The sequence below is a fragment of the Psammomys obesus genome, unplaced genomic scaffold (genome assembly GCF_907164565.1).
Source record: "Psammomys obesus unplaced genomic scaffold, mPsaObe1.curated_primary_1811, whole genome shotgun sequence".
Taxonomy (NCBI): domain Eukaryota; kingdom Metazoa; phylum Chordata; class Mammalia; order Rodentia; family Muridae; genus Psammomys; species Psammomys obesus.
The window spans coordinates 23,001,034-23,017,460 of NW_026595981.1; the positions used below are offsets into that span (position 1 = coordinate 23,001,034).

General features: G+C 39.9%; 1 protein-coding gene across 1 annotated transcript in view; it reads right to left on the reverse strand.

Moving 5' to 3' along the window:
- Window positions 1–324: 324 nt before the first annotated feature.
- Window positions 325–16,427, reverse strand: part of Top2a (DNA topoisomerase II alpha) — a 30,937-nt gene continuing 14,834 nt past the window's right edge. The window contains exons 19-35 of the mRNA XM_055620575.1: window positions 16,264–16,385; window positions 15,683–15,831; window positions 12,471–12,702; window positions 10,818–10,952; window positions 10,511–10,711; window positions 9,860–10,055; window positions 8,056–8,147; window positions 7,675–7,827; window positions 7,464–7,547; window positions 5,822–6,004; window positions 4,930–5,020; window positions 3,571–3,723; window positions 3,033–3,162; window positions 2,854–2,897; window positions 2,399–2,533; window positions 1,532–1,728; window positions 325–1,250 (exon numbers count right to left, since the gene is read on the reverse strand). Coding sequence (XP_055476550.1) covers window positions 1,122–1,250; window positions 1,532–1,728; window positions 2,399–2,533; window positions 2,854–2,897; window positions 3,033–3,162; window positions 3,571–3,723; window positions 4,930–5,020; window positions 5,822–6,004; window positions 7,464–7,547; window positions 7,675–7,827; window positions 8,056–8,147; window positions 9,860–10,055; window positions 10,511–10,711; window positions 10,818–10,952; window positions 12,471–12,702; window positions 15,683–15,831; window positions 16,264–16,385 — 2,426 coding nt within the window. The 3' untranslated portion in view covers window positions 325–1,121. The remainder of the gene's footprint in view (window positions 1,251–1,531; window positions 1,729–2,398; window positions 2,534–2,853; window positions 2,898–3,032; window positions 3,163–3,570; window positions 3,724–4,929; window positions 5,021–5,821; window positions 6,005–7,463; window positions 7,548–7,674; window positions 7,828–8,055; window positions 8,148–9,859; window positions 10,056–10,510; window positions 10,712–10,817; window positions 10,953–12,470; window positions 12,703–15,682; window positions 15,832–16,263; window positions 16,386–16,427) is intronic.

Genomic DNA, 16,427 nt, shown 5'->3' on the forward strand with positions numbered 1-16,427 from the left:
AATTTGGACCCAACTAGGTCACATTGCCTCTCTTTTGGATAGTTCACCTGTCAAATGATGCCAGTCTTGGCAGAATATGGCTTTAATAGTCCTGTAAAGAAAGTGAAGAGGAGGGTTGGGGATTTAGCTCAGTGGTAGAGCGCTTGCCTAGCAAACACAAGGCCCTGGGTTCGGTCCTCAGCTCTAGGAAAAAAAAAAAAAAGAGTGAAGAAGGCTATATTCTGGACCATGGGAGAGGATGTAATATGGGTTAAAATAAGAAGAATGACTGGTTTACAATGTTTAAAACATTTATTAAAGTACAAAATTAGAAGTTGACTAGAAAGACATATTAAATATTTACAAAAGACATTGATAACAGCCCTTAAGTAACATATACAAGAGCACAGAAGGGGGTCGTTCACAGGTTAGAAGCACGGAGACTTGCAATGGACTCACACTTCACAGCCGAGCACAGAGATTTAGATCTGAGCAGTCTTGCCTCATGATGTCACACAACTGGCCTAACTTTCTTCACCCTGCTGCTGGTACTGAGGTCATGGAGACAGTCAAGGTGACTTTCTCCAGCCTTTGATGATGTTCAGAAAGGTATGAGCAACACCTTCTTGTGGCTCACACAAAAATGCATCAGCTTAAACAAAAAATGTATCACATCATTGGTCAAGCGCCATGTATGTACAAGAACTATCACAGTTCTATGTGACTGAATTCTACCTATAAAGCTGAAAACACAAACACCAAACTACCTCATATTTAGTGGAAATACGGAGGCAGAAGTGCTTTTGAAAACATTGCCACTTTAGCTTAATAAATGATAATAAATTTTGTTTTGCCAAAGTGACCAGATATATAATTACATGGAATCCAAAAGAATTTCAAGCCAGATTTTAGAGACAAGAGAAAACAGACATAAAAAACATAGATAAAAGAAAACAACGTTCACGAGATGGTCACTATTGAAACAGTATTTTGAGTACAAAGCTGCAGGCCAGGCGAGTCTTGGATAGTCTTATTTAAAAGTCCTCCCCTAACTAAATTTAGGGTGGGTAAAGGAAAAACTTCAAGGAACTTTAAAACTAACCTGGCTCAGTAAAACCATTCCTAAAACAACCCCTGACTCCTTAGAAAAGATCGTCCTCGTCTGACTCCTCCAGGTACTTAATAGGCTTCCTTGCTCGTCCAGATTTTGCTCGGGGAGCCACAGCATCATCCAAGTCCACATGGAAATCCTGGTTTTCTGCCTTTGGTTTCTAATAAGAAAAAATCCAAGTAATTTGCAAATTGTTAATGCCACAGGGTAGTTCCATACTGCTCCAGAGTTCTTCCCCACTGTTTACTAAGCAGTAAGAAAAAGGTCCAAAGCAACTGTCCCACTGACTGACAGATTTAACTTTTCTAAATTACATATGGTACAGAGTAATGAATTCTGAGGTTTAAATTTACTCCCTTAAAAATATGCAAAACTAAGGGCAAAACCCAAGTTAGATGTTTCGAAGAGTCTAGAGCAAAAGGATCGAGTTGTGACAAATACCTTGCTCGTGGCAGCTTTAGAAACTACTTTCTCAAAATCAGAGTCGGAATCATCTGAAGATTGCTTCCTTTTGCGGCTGTTCTTGGCTTTGGCAGGTGCAGGTTTTTCAGGGGCATGAGCACTCAAGGCTGAGTCTGATTTGGTTGCCTTTGGTACAGCTCTCTTTTTGGTAGCAGCAGTGGAGTTTGAAGACTGGCCTGTAAGTCAACAATGGGCATCATGATCACGCTTTGGTCAGTTTTCTCGTTATGATTCCCTTAGACATGACTTTTTTGAGACAAGGTCTCTCAATGGCCTGGAGGTCACCAACTAAGCTGGAATGGCCAGAGAGAAAGCCCTGCGGATTCTGTGTCCCCTGCACCAGCACTGGGATTGCAGTCATATCCCTCTACAACTGGTTAATGCTGTGCTGGTGATTGATTCCAAGGCTTCATATATTCTAGGCCAGCAATCTACCAACTGAGCCATGTCCCAGCCTTGATTTCTAAGTTATCTTACATGGATTACTCCAACTGCTTATAAACTCTTTCCTTATTCATAGAAATGAGCTAGATAATGTCTGGAATCTGAATAATGTGCTAATTTTAACCTACTTTTTATTTTATTTTAGCAATTTTTGCTTCATGTGCATTGGTGTTTTGCCTACATGATGTCTGTGTGAAGACGTTGGATCCTCTGGAACTGGATTTAGACAGTTGTGAGCTGCCAGGTGGGTGCTGGGAATTGAATCTGAGTACCCTGAAGAACAGACATTGCTCTTAACCACTATTTCTCCAGCCCCCACTACTTCTTAGAATAAAAAATGAAGACTGACTTGAGAAAGTCAGTAAATCGTAGTAATCAAGCTCCTACCAGATCCAGGCTTACTTTTGGTTGTTGTCTTCTTCACTGCCACAGTCTGTGTGGAGGACGGCTTCAGGGGCTCAGCTTCAGCTGGGAAATCAGCAACAGGAGCTCTTGGAGATGCTGGCGCGCTGTCTTTAGCATCACTGTCAAGGTCAGCTATTTCCCGAAGAAGGGAGATGGTTATAACAGCAAGTTAAAACATGCCACCTGCTATGCCCCATTCTTATTCCCATTTTAACTAACTTTCTTGGAGTATTTTAAATACTCTTAAAACTTAGTTAAATTTTAAAATTTTAGTTTTGGGGGGACAAAGCTTTGCTATATGGCACACGTTGGCCTTGAGCTTTCAATTTCCCTGCCTCTAAGTCCTGCATACTAAGATTACTGGACTGAACTCAGGTCCTCACACTTGCTTAGGACCCACTTTACTGACTGAGCCATCTCCAAGCACCCAATCATTTTACTTAAATACATACCAGACACAGTACTTTTCTGTGGTTTCAGCACTTTTTTAGTATTTCTAAAAAAACAAAAAACAAAAAACAAAACTACTCAGAAGGCATCCTGACATCCATGTGTAAAACAACAAAGATCAATAAATATACCAATGGCTATTAAAATAGCCGTGATTAAACCTGTCAGATAAAATACTTACTTTGGGGGAATTTTGGTCTTAGGTGGACTAGCATCTGATGGAAAAATATCTTTATCTTCCTCTTCATCCTTTTCATCCAAATCTGAGAAATCATCATCTGAATCTAAATCCACTGTGAATTTGGCTTTTGCTGTTGAACACATACACATGGAAAGAAACAGGGTAAGTCATTTAAAAATAGGCTGACTCAACATTGTGTGTGCGTGTTAACCACCGCACTCATTTTAGCATGAGTGTTTCCTCTGCATGTATGTCTGGGTACTTATGTGTGCGCCTGATTCCAGGAGAGGTCAAAAGAGACAATTAAATCCCCTTAAAGGGGAACTTATGTTCAGTAGTGAGCTGCCATAGTACCTTTATCTGTTTATCTGTTTAGATCTGGCTATCCTGCAACACACTTTGTAGACCAGGCTGGCCTTGAACTTACAGAGATCAACCTGCCTCTGCTTCCCGAGCGCTGGGATTAAAGGTGTGCGCCACCACCCAGCATTCATTCAAATCTTCTAACACAGCTAGAATGTTCTGTAGTTCTCCTTACTTGCAGCTCTTCGTGGATCTTTTTCTCGTGGAGGGACATCAAAAGTACTTTCGTTACTGCTCATATCGGATTCGGAATCAGACCAGGGGTTCCTCTTTTTCCCTTTTTTGATAGGCTTAAATGGCAATGTAGTTTGCTTCTTTGCTATGGTGCCTAGAAGACAGATAAGAATTTGCACTCTAAAAAGGTTTAATAATATTACATTGATGTGTGTTTGTGCCTGTGCACATGTGTGCACGAGTGCAGGCACTTGAGTGGAGATCAGCCAACAACTTATCAACAACTTAGGTTCTCTTCTTCTGCCATATGGTCAGGTTGTTAGTCTTGGTGGCAAGCTCCTGTACATGTTAAACCATCTCACTGGCCCAGAAATAAATGATATACTCCGGGGTCTTCATAATTATCTATATACTGTAACGGTGCTTGAGGGTACAAGATGTATTTCCTGTTCCTATAGACTAGAGTCTGGTCATCTAATCCCACAAAGAAATTATGTATTTATAGTGAATAATGTGATACAAATGTCTAAACATCAAAGTTTACTGAGAAATAGATGTCTGAGCTGAGATCTACAGGATCAGTAGGAGTTAATTCTTGTTCTTCATGACACCCATGTTTGCTTACACTGATTGTGTGGGGCAGTCTTAGATATAACGCTTTTAATAAGAGCTATGAATTTGCTCACATATGCCTTTCGTAGGCTGTTAAAGCCAAGGAAAAACAAGACAAACAAGAAGGACTTACTCAAAAGGGGGTAGGGAGCTATTTTAGACTCCAACTAAGAAAAACAAGTCACTAAATTAATGACTATAATACAAGTTTCTTCTAAAATAAATCAAACATCAAGGATAACAGAAGCTTCAAATACAATTCATGTACCACCCTCAACACAACAAAAACATTGAAATTATATATATATAATTTCATATTATAATTATTATAATATAATAATTATTATATTATATAATTATATAATATAATATATATTATATATAATATTATATTATATATAAAATATATAATTATTATATAATTATATATTATATATATAATTATATATATAATTTCAATGTTTTTGTGTATATATATATACACAAAATTATATATATATATATATATATATAATTTTTTATTTTTTGAGTGCATGTGTGTTTCAAGACAGGGTTTCTCTGTGTAGCCTTGGCTGTCCTGGACTTGTTTTGTAGACTAGCCAGGCTGCCCTCCAACTCACACAGATCCATCTGCCTCTGCCTTCCAGAGGGTCTACAAGTGTGCACCACCATACCTGGCTCCCATGTACAATATATTAACAAACAATTTAATCTCGAGTTTACACCGTCTTGCCCAACACTGCAATACCTGGCTCTCTCTTCTGCTTCTTCTCTAATCTTTGCCTTAGGCTTCCTCCTTCCACACCGTCCTCAGTAGGTACGGCTTCAGCGTTTTCACTCTGAAATACAGCAAGATTTAAGAAACAACAAAACCCAGCAAGACAAAAATTTAACTTTTGTCTTATTATTTGGAATAATAAAGTCAAATATTCACATATATAGATAGACACAGACTCAAATACAGTGAAAGAATGTACTTTTCTTTGGGTTTTGATTATAAGATCTAAAATAAATCAGGCACTTGGGAGGCAATCACTGAGTTCCAGGCCAGCCTGGTTTACACAGTAAGCCAGGACAGCTAAAGCTCTATAGTGAAACTCTGTCTAGAAAAAACAAAACAAAAGAAAATAACAACAACAAAACAAAAGAAACCTAAAATAAAGGGCTGGAGAGATGGCTTGGTGGTTAAGGACCAGGGTTAAGTTCTCAGCACCCACGTGCAGGTTCACAACTGTCTGTAACTCCAGTTCCAGGGGACCCAATGTCCTCTTTTGGTTTCTGTAGACACTGAATGCATGTGGCACAGACACACATGCAGGCAAAACATCCATAGATATAAAATATTAAAAGAGAACCAATTAAAGGCATAGTTATGATCTTCAATATTTAAGCATTAAAAAAAACCTTGCATGCTTGAGAAAGGAAAGCTAGTTAGAAACAGAATAAATTCCAAACAATAGGGTTAGAAATTTAGATACAGCTTGTGCCACTGAAAAAAACTGTATTACACTAATTTATTTATTTTCTAACGTCAGTTTTTATCTTCCACCATGTGAGTCCCAGGGGGCAAACCTTACCTGAGCCATCTCACTAGTCCTATTTTGTTCAATTTTTAAAGAGAAATTTGCCTAAAGTATTACCTTAATTTTCTTCTTAATTTTCTTCTCTGCCTCTGCTTTCATCTCCATAGTCACTTGGGGAATAACTCTCTTTCCCCGAGGTGAAGGCAAGACTTCAGACATTTGTGCTTTCTTTCCCTTTGCTTTCCCCCCCTTTCCAGGAAGTCCTACTTGTTCATCTTGTTTTTCTTTGGCTTCAACAGCCTGTAAAAGGGAATTATGAGAACAAATTTGTAGGTGAAGAAAACATAACACCTAAAAGGCATCAGTTAAAAAAACTTTACGGTTTTGCAACTTAAGATAAATTTGTGATCAGTCTTAGTGAAGATACTCCATGGGCTTTCTCTGAGAAGGCAGAAACAGAAGAATTGGTGCCTCTGTCTAGTTTCTGTGCACAATATATATTGTGTACAGAATAAACTTTGTACACAAACTACGTACACAAACATGTATTTGTAATACCCAGAAACCAAGTACTGTTCAGGGTATTTAAGTAGCAAAAGACATTCTGACACTATCTGAGTGGTCACCCCTAATGGCGAGTTAACTCCAGTCCCTTTTTCTGTAAAAATATTAACTTTAGTGTATTTCTTGCCATCATTTGTTACGCTATTATTTAATAATATCTTTCCTTCTCTCTAAAAATATCACTACCATATGTTTGTGTGTATTCATGTACACCCCACATAACTATGTAGAACCCAGAGGACCACTTTGTGGAGTTGCTTCCTCCTTCCACATTGCCTGGGCTCTGGGGTTTTTACTAGCTGCTGAGCACCCTTAGCTGCCCTCTCTGCCTTTATTTCCACGTTGTGTAGGACAGCCTCCAAGTCCTTCTGTGCATCACACCCTGCCTAAGGCAGCCCTGAACTCAGAGATCTGCCTCCTCTGCTTCCTGAGTGCTGGGGTTAAAGGCACCACCATCATCACCCAGCCAGTGTTCTTTTATGTTATTACTTGAAGTGCTAAGCATAGAGAGCAAAATTTGCACTTGTATTATATCCCCAGTCCCTGTTTTTTGATCTTACTACATATAAACGTCAGGCTAGCCTTGAACTCACTAGGTAGGCCAGGCTGACCTCAAACTTGTGATACTCTTTCCTTAGTCTGAGATTACATGTTTACTGTCTAAGTGGCTATCACATCCAGCTCTTTCATTGGTTTGGAATATATTCTTTCTCTTGCTATACTTCCTTTTTTTTTTTTTTTTTTTTTTTACCAAATGTAAAGTTTTTTGATAAAAAGGTATGTGGTGTGTGCTGGTCGGATGGCTCTGTGGTTAGTAGCCTTTATTGCTTTCGCCGAGGATGAGTTCAGTTCTGAACAGCCACACTGGGTGACTTAGAACTGCCTGCAACTAAAGCTTCCTGGAGACTGGTTCCTCTGGCTTCTAGGCACCTGCACTTAGCCCTCTCCCCTCCCCGGGCACATAATTATAAGTAAAATAAATATTTAAGAAAGGGCATGTTCTGCCTGCACACGCCTTTAATCCCAGCACCTGGGAAGCAGAGGCAGGTGGATCTGTGAGTTCAAGACTAGCCTGGTTTTCAAAGCAAGTCCAGGACAGCCAAGGCTACACAGAGAAACCCCGTTTCAACCTCCCTTCCCCCAAAAAAAGGCATGTTGCTAGACTGTATTGATATAGTCTTTATAAAATATATACCTCCAGTTCTTCAATAAAAACAGCCAGGTCTTCCCTCCATAAGTCTGATGGACTCTTTTTCTTTAATGTGTTGAGCTCTTGTTCCTTCATAAGATTACAAAAAACTAAGTTAGTAAATATGTACAAATAGTATTTTTAAACAGAACACAATTTATTTTTTTCCATAAGAACAATATTAAACATCAACTATCTCATCCTGTCTTTAACTTACCTTTTCATTTCTTTGTTTGCACAGTTCATCTTTCTTTTCTTTAGTTAGATACCAAAGGGGCATATCAAGAAGGTAGTTGAAGGTTGGTCCAGAGTCTGCTACGGAGTCACTGTTTTCATTGTCACTTTCTTCATTTTCTTCTTCATCTGGAACCTAAATGAATTAAAATGCAGAATATGAAATACAAACATACAGGTTCCTTCCTTGATTTTGTACTTGTGATCTCCACAAATGCTTGAAAATAAATTTTACCTTTTTTAATTATTTTTCTCCATTTTCATTTTACATGTATGGGTTCTCTGTCTGCAGTGTCATAGCCAATGGATAAATAAATAGAATGAACATACTTGAAGCTTAGCAATTGGCTAACAAAGAAATTACCTTTTGTTGTGCTTCTTTCCAGGCTTTTACAGGGTCGGAATCATATCCTCTCTGAATCAGAACTTTAATCAATTCTTTTTTAGGTTTATTTTCTATTAAAAGAGAGAGAGAGAGAGAGGTAAGCTTTAAGCAAGATTTTTAGAAAAATGATAAGGTATTTCTACATTAAATCAAAAGATTAAAACTGGAAAATTTGAGCCAGGCAGTGGTACTGCATACCTTTAATCCTGCCCAGCACTTGGGAGGCAGAGGCAGGTGGTTTTCTGTGAGTTTGAGATCAGTCTGATCTATAGAGTGAGTCCCAAGACAGCCAGGGCTACACAGAGAAACTCTGTCCTGAAAAATAAACAAACAGGGATAGAAAGATGGCTCAGAGGTTAAGAGCACTGGCAGCTCTTCCAGAGGTCCTGAGTTCAATTCCCAGCAACCACAAGGTGGCTAATAGCCATTTATAATGTGAATCTGGTGCCCTCTTCTGGCCTGCAGGTGTATATGCAGGCAGAACACTGCACAATAAATAAATAAATAGATAAATAAATAAGTAAATAAAAAAATACATCTTAAAAAACAAAACAAACAAAAAAAAAACCACAACACCCCTCCCCCAAAATAAGTGGAAATTCAACTATGTTTTGCCTATATTTCTGTCCAGATCACAAATTTCTGTAAACCAGGGTAAAAGTAAATTACCAGGGGACACTCAGACCATAGACAAAGCTAAACTAGATATAATTTTGAAAATAAAAAAGGAATCAAAGCCTCCAATTCTGAAGAGCCTTTGACCCAATTATGTTTTCTGGTTTTTATTTCAACACTTCATTGGGCTAGGTTTTAGTACAGTTTGCTCAAAGCTTCATTAATCACAGTACCACATGACATATTTGTTGTTTCTCTAGTACCTCTCTTTCAGTGTCTGCGGTAGTCAATTATGCTTTGAGAGACAGTGAAAGTCACTAGAAATACAGTTTTGGAGTACTACTCTTCCTCACTAATTTGACCTGGGTGACATATTTTTTGTTTTTGTTTTTTTTTGATACAGGGTTTCTCTGTGTAGCCCTGGCTGGAGCTCACTCTGTAGACCAGGCCGGCCTCAGATTCAGAGTCCCACTTGCCTCTGACTTCTGAGTGCTGAGATTAAAGCCACCACCTGGATGAGGTCTGACATGTGAGTGTTTTGCCTATATACATGATGAGCACCATGGGGCCATCAGAGCCAGGAACTGGAGTTCTGGATGGCAGTGGACCACCATGTGGTGCTGGCAAACTGAACTTGGGTTCTTTAAGAGCAACAAGTGCTGTAACCACGAAGCTGCCTCTCCAGCTCCCTGGAGTACACATTTAGATCCTCCATTTTTATTCTGCAAAAAGGGAGTCACCCTAGTACCTCCTAATTCTAGTTAGCCAAACCCCCCCCCCTTCCATTCAAGTCATGTCCAGTAGCACTCATTCTAGCCTTTCCTGAAACATTTGTGAAATTAAGGTGATTGATATGTTAGTGCTCCTTCTAACCCCCAACAGGGTTTCTCTGTGTAGCCCTGGCTGTCCTGGACTCACTTTGTAGACTCGGCTGGCTCACAGAGATCCTCCTGCCTCTGCCTCCCAAGAATGGAATTAAAGGTATGAAGCACTGCCTGGCTCAGTCTTGATTTCTTTAGACACTCAATCTACAGGATGAGGCTAATGCCGAGCACATGCTTAGCAACTACAAGGCCATGGATTTGAGCCCCAGTACCACTAAAGCCCCACAAATCACAGCAATAAACAATCTATCTGAAACTTAAGTATTTAGTAGACATGTACATACCAATGATTATTTTGCCATCTATTTTCTCTAATATAAAACGAGCTTGATTATTCAGTTTAGCAGATTCTGCACCAAGCATTCCTAGAAGCCATTCTTTTCTTAATCCATAATATTTAAGCCTGAGCTCAAAGAAGTCTCTTAGAATGTCCAACACAGTATCATATTTCTTTAAGCAACCTACATGGTCAAAAAGCACCTGGAAGAGGAAAGCAAGATTCAAGCTATGAATCAGTAATTCAGTAACCTTTTAAAAAGTTGCCTGATACGGCCTTTAAAATAACTGATGTTAATTAAAGCAAACAAAGATTTTACATTCATGGATGTTTGCCTGCATGTATGTATGTGTAACATGTGTGCTTGCAGTGCTATCCCATGGAGGCCAGAAGAGGACCTTGAATGACTCAGAACTGAGTCAGACAGCTGTGAACTGCCATGTGGATGCTGGGAACTAAACCCAGATGCAATGCACAAGTGCTAAGCGTTCTTAACTGCCGAGCCATTTCAGCAGCCTTTTTCTTGGGACAAGGTCTGACTGCAGGCATCATGGTGACCCCTGTGTCTCCTGAGTGCTAGGACTGCTAGAGGGGAACAACATAATAATAAGCAATAATAAGAGGTTTGAAGTATCATTTCTTACAAAACAAGACATACCATAGAGTTGCAAGTGAGACTAGTCTGGAGTTTGAAGACTTTGTGCAGTCCCACCCTCTCTGCCTCGGCCAGCTTTTCCTCAGTCATCCTTACGACAAACTTCACAGTGGTGTCTGTGTGGTACTCCCTATAGTCTGTTATGAGAGGGGGTGTCTTCTCAGTGCCATTCAACATGGGTTCTAGAACCTGTTCTTTGTATGTCTGAAAAAAACAAAACATAAAAACCCTTCGGTAAGGAGTCTCTTGAATAGTCAACAGCAGCAATAATTCTCTTTCTCTAGAAAAACCAAGAAATCAAGTTACTTACCTGGGTCCATGTTCTGATGGGCAGCTCTGAGATTTCAATGGTTGTGGAATTCAGAATAGCTACTTCTCCACTAATCACATACTGATTTGAAGCCAGTTCTTCAATAGTACCTTTGAAATTCTTGTAACTTGGGAGCTAAGGTAACAACGGAAGTTTTCTAAATGTTAAATCACAAGTATGTTCAACAGACAAATCTAAACTATGAAATAAATCTCATATTTGTACATTCTTTAGTATTCAATCTTCTCAACTACGCCTGAGGAAAAACAAAAGTCCTGTTGTGGGCATTTTGGTTTATGATTTTTAAACATGTTTTTGTTTTAATCCCAGGTGTGGGACATGAGGCTGATTCAGATTGTCCACAGCAGTAAACTTCTGAGAGGGGAACCTTTGGCAGCTGTAGATAGTTTAAATCTGAGGACTCTGGAGAGGGAATAAATGCCAGAGCCCAGAGCCAGAAAGGGGGCTCTAAGAAGGCTGCTACTTGCTCTTGATACATACAGCTGGATGAGAAGTTGGAGATCTCCTGGAATGAAAATTGGACTTGCTGCAAAGAACCCGAGGACCCTAACCAACATGAAAATAGCTAAGAGAACTCCGCCCCACTAGTCTCGTTTCTCTCCTACCTGTTTCTAGAGTGTTGGAAGGGTTAGGGTGGAGAAGGAAGATTAGAAAACTTAAATAGTTTTTAAAAGAGTGCAAGTGATGCTCAGATGTGGGGCTCAGAATAGTGGAATCTGGTTTCCAATGCTGTATGAGACAGCAGGGTACAGAGAAATGAATACACTGTTTCAGGATGAGGAAAAGGTTTTCTGCAAGCTGCTACCACTGGTTTCTCTCCCACTTTACTCCCAGAGGGGGTTCTTTGGTTTTGCTTTGTCATCTTCCTGCATTGTTTTAAAGAAGGTTGGGAGAATGGTTGAACAATTGGAAACATTGCAAGTGGCTATATGGGGGTTTGAAAAACAAAAAAAATGGATGAAATAAAAAAAAAAAATCAGAAGGTTTGGGCTGAAGAGATGGCTTAGAGTTTAGGAGCACTGTTTGCTTTTCCAGAGGTCCTGAGTTCAATTCCCAGCAACCATATAGTGGCTCATAACCATCTATAATGAGAACTGGTGTCCTCTTCTGGCCCGCAGGCACACATGCAGGCAAAACAATGTATACATAATAATAAAAAATTTCAGAAGGTTAATTTGTTTTAGAAAGAATTGTGGAGTTGACAGTGCAATTAGAGAATTTGTGAGTAGAGATTGAAATGCTTGGAAAGCAAAATTGGTAAAAGTGCCATTGCCACCTGGTAACTAAAGGCCAGAGTTTCCCACAATTGCAGCCCAGTTCTGATCCTTGTACCTTTGGTGTCAAGTTTCCAAAGTCCCTGTGTGAGGCAAGGGACCAGGACGAGCAAGGAAGAAGTTGAAGCTATCCTGAAAGGATTGGACTTGCTACAAGGAACCCAAGGACCCTAACCAGCAGAATGTAGCTAAAAAAACCCTCCACACCCCCCCTCCCCCCGTCACCACTAACCTTTCTCTCCCACCTGGTGTTGGGGAGTTGGAAGGAATTGGGGTGGAGAAGGGAGGAGGGTTAAGAAACCCAGATTAAACAGTATAAAAAGTAATGCTAACAAAGTTCCTGACTTGGATTACTTACCATGGGCAGGGGCTCTTCTTCATCTAACAGTCGTCTGATATTATTTACGACTTCACGGACATCAAAGTTGGGGATTTTGCAGGACCACCCGGTACCAATTCCCTCAGCACCATTTATTAGTACCATGGGTATAATAGGAATGTACCATTCAGGTTCAACACGCTGGTTGTCATCATATAAAAACCTTAATGTGTGATCATCTTTTGGTGGAAATAACAACCGAGTCAAAGGGCTAAAGAAAGCAAAGAACATTGTTTAGCAAAATGTCCTTGACACTTCTTACATTCAGTTGTGCATGCTGGCACATGCCTGCACTGGGTGGGCAGAGACAGAGACAGGCACCTTTTTTTTTTTTTTAAAAGATTTATTTATTATGCATACAATGTTCGGCCTGCATGTCAGAAGAGGGCACCAGATCTCACTATGGATGGTTGTGACCCACCATGTGGTTGCTGGGAATTGAACTCAGGACCTTTGGAAGAGCAGCTAGTGCTCTTAACCTTTGAGCCATCTCTCCAGCCCAACAGTTACCTTTTGAATTCAGGCTAGTTGGTGAATATAAGGAAACCTTGCTCCAAAACCAAAACCAAAGCAAAACCTCTCACAATTTAGTTCATGTGGACAAATAATGAGCATGTATCCTGTAGGGTAGAATGCTAAAAAGGAAAATTAAGCAATAGAATGTTTGAAGTGATAAAGAAATGAGTGCTATCTATAATCCTGGTACCTTGAGATGCAGTGAGAGGAGGATTTTGAGTGGGGAGGCTTACCTTGGATATATAGGTTAAAAAAAAACCTAATCAAAACCAAACCAAATGAGTGCTGGGGTTGGGCAGATAGCTCAGTCCATATGCTAGCACAAGGACTTCAGTTTCTAGCCTCAGAACAACCCATATTCAGTTACCTTCTGGGCAGGTAAAGAAAGGTCAGGAAAGGTATTGCTTGAAAATAAAAAAAAAAAGGGTGTGTGGGTGGGGGAGGGGATAAGGCACCCAAGGTTGCTCACACATGGGTGTATACTCACAAAAGAATGCTAAAGTAGGAAGGGTGTTACAAAAGTAACGAGGTGTTGGGATTAGAGGCATGTGCCTGGGGGAAAGCTGATTCAAGATTACTTCAGGCCAGGATTTAGCTCAACCTGGGCAACAAGAGTCCCTAGATCTCTTTTCTATCTCTGTGTGTATGTCTCTCTGCGTATATACGTTAAGTACATGTATATGTAACATGTGTGGAGAGTGTTAATGTGGACACACGTGTGGAGGTGCAGGACAACCCTGGACGCCAGGACTTGCCTTCGACCTTTTTGAGATAGGATCTCTTTTTGTCTTTGTTTTTGTGAATGGCAGGTAACTTCCCCGCCCCCACCATACACAGGGATTCGCCAGCCTCCACCTTCCATTATGCCATCAGGGCATCAGGATTACAGACATGTGCTACTGCACCTACTGCACCCAGCATTATACAGGTTTTAGGGCTCAAACTCAGAACCATGCTTGTATGGCAACTCTTCACTCATCGAGCCATCTCTCTAGCCCAAGACAGTTTATCTCAACAGAGATGGTAATAAAAAAGTTAGAAAAGATACAGGAAACCCCAGGGCAGCGATCATATAAGGACTGGTTAGCTAAACTTAAACTCTCGGTAGGTAGAATGCTCTGAACCCGTGACCTGTTGTTAAAGACTAATTGGTAGCCAGGTGATGGTAATGCATGACTTTAATCCCAGCACTTGGGAGGCAGAGGCAGGTGGATCTCTTGAGTTTGAGGCCAGCCTGGTCTGAGTTCCAGGACAGCCAAGGTACAGAGAAACCCTGTCTCAAGATAAAAACAACCACAACAAAACTAGGCGGTGAGATGCTAACTGGAAAGATACAGTGAGATGAATGTTCACTATTTTCCCAATTCAGAAATCATAGGACTTGCTAACAAACAGGATAAAATGTTAGAAAGAGAGTCAAGGGTAACTTTAAGCTTTTAGCCCAAACAATCAGAAAGATAGCATGTTATTTTTTTGTAAAGATTTTGGAAGGCTAAGGCAGGAGGATCTCTGTGAGTTTAAGGCTACTCTGGTCTACAGAGCAAGTTCCAGGACAGCCAAGGCAACATAATGAGAACTGGTCTCAAAAAACAAAAACAAACAAACAAAAAACCCAAAAAAACAAATCAAAAACAACAAAATAAACTATTGCTTTTTTAATTTTACTGTCTTTTGTGTGTTGGTATCTATGTATGTGTATGTATGCATGTAAGGGTCAGAGATCAACTTTGGGGTGCCATTACTCAGGAGCCTCCACAAATTTTTTTTTTTTTTTGACAGCTTCTCTCATAATTTGAGGCTGTATAATTATGCTAGGGTGGCTGCCTAGCAAACCCCCAGGAACCTGTCTGTTTTTACTTTTCCAATTTTGGGATTACAAATGTGTACCACTTCACCCCCTTTTAAAGAAAATAAATTAATTTAGGTGTACGGGTGTTTTACCTGCATGTATGTATGTATGTGCATCGTATGTGTGGTTTGGTGCCAAAGGCCAGCAGAGGGCGCCAGATCCCCAGGAACTGGAGTTACAGACATTTGTGAGCCACCACATGGATGCTGGGAATCTTGAAACAGCAGCAGATGTTCTTAACTGCTGTGCCATCTCTCTAGCCCCTACACCTAACTTTTTTTTTTTTTTAAATCTGAGTTCTGGGTTTAAACTCAGATCTACATGTTTGTATAGCAGGTACTTTGACTAAGCTAATCTCAGCCCAGGATTTGGAGAATATACGTGTATGTACATTTTGGGGGGGTTGGGAGTGGCTTTTCTGAGACAGAGTCTCAGTCTATAAGATGAGACTGGTAGCAAACTCATGAAGCTCCTCCTCCTGCTGGGACCACAGGCTTGTACCACCATACCCACACCCACCATCATTCTATCCTGGAATTATGCTTGAGACACTTGGTAGATATCATGTAGTAAAAGGGCAGTCAGAAAAGTTCAGAACTTAGAAGTGGACTATTTGAGAAATGAGTGTAGGTAACAGAGAGTCTGAAGAAAGAGCCCATGGGTAGGCCAGTGTTTAGGTGGGAAAGAGAAGAACACATGGAAGAAAATGAACAAGGAGAGAACCATCACAGAGGTTCACATGTTTCCAGGACAATGGTTGATAACTACTGAGTGTTGTTGCAAAGGTGAAGCAAGACTGGAATGTCATTGTTAAAAGCAAACTCACCTGAGCATTGTAAAGATGTATCGAGGACTAGCTGAGTCCTTGCCACCATGCAGCCGGGTACCAAACTGACCAATGGGCTGCAAGAGGTTCAAATTATTGCTACCCACAAAATTCTGAGCCAAATTGATAATGGTCATCATCAGTGACATCTGTGGAGGGAAAAGAAAAATCGTTAATCTTATTCAAAGATAAAAACAAATGTGTGTCTATGTGTGTATCCACTATTACAACTAAGTCACACAAACTTGTGTTTTGAGGTTGTTTATAGTGATCTTTCCAAGATAGACTTCACACAAATAAGACTTCTAGGTGTCTAAATTTTTATATTATACAGTAATACTAAATCTTATTTTAAAAAATCTATGACTACAACTTTGTAGACAAGTATCTTAACATGAATGTTCTTTCTAGAAATAGAAGTATTGGTCAATAAGGGTAATCATATTTTATACTTTTAAAAGATTTGACCAAGCTGTACTATGGATAAAGCAGCTTACACTTGCACCAAATGTGTTTGGAAAATACCTTTCAACTATGTCTGCTCTAAGGCATTCTGGAAGTGTTAAAGATTGTGGGTTTACCTCACCGTGGTGATAAGAGGACATTTCTGCCACTGACCCAGCTAACTGGGCAACCTTTACTTCTCGCTTGTCATTCCGTTTGAAACAAGTAAATAAAACCTTTCTCTGACCTGGTTTCAAACCTTTAAAATGAAAGGATAATCATTAGCATTTTCAAGTTAGCA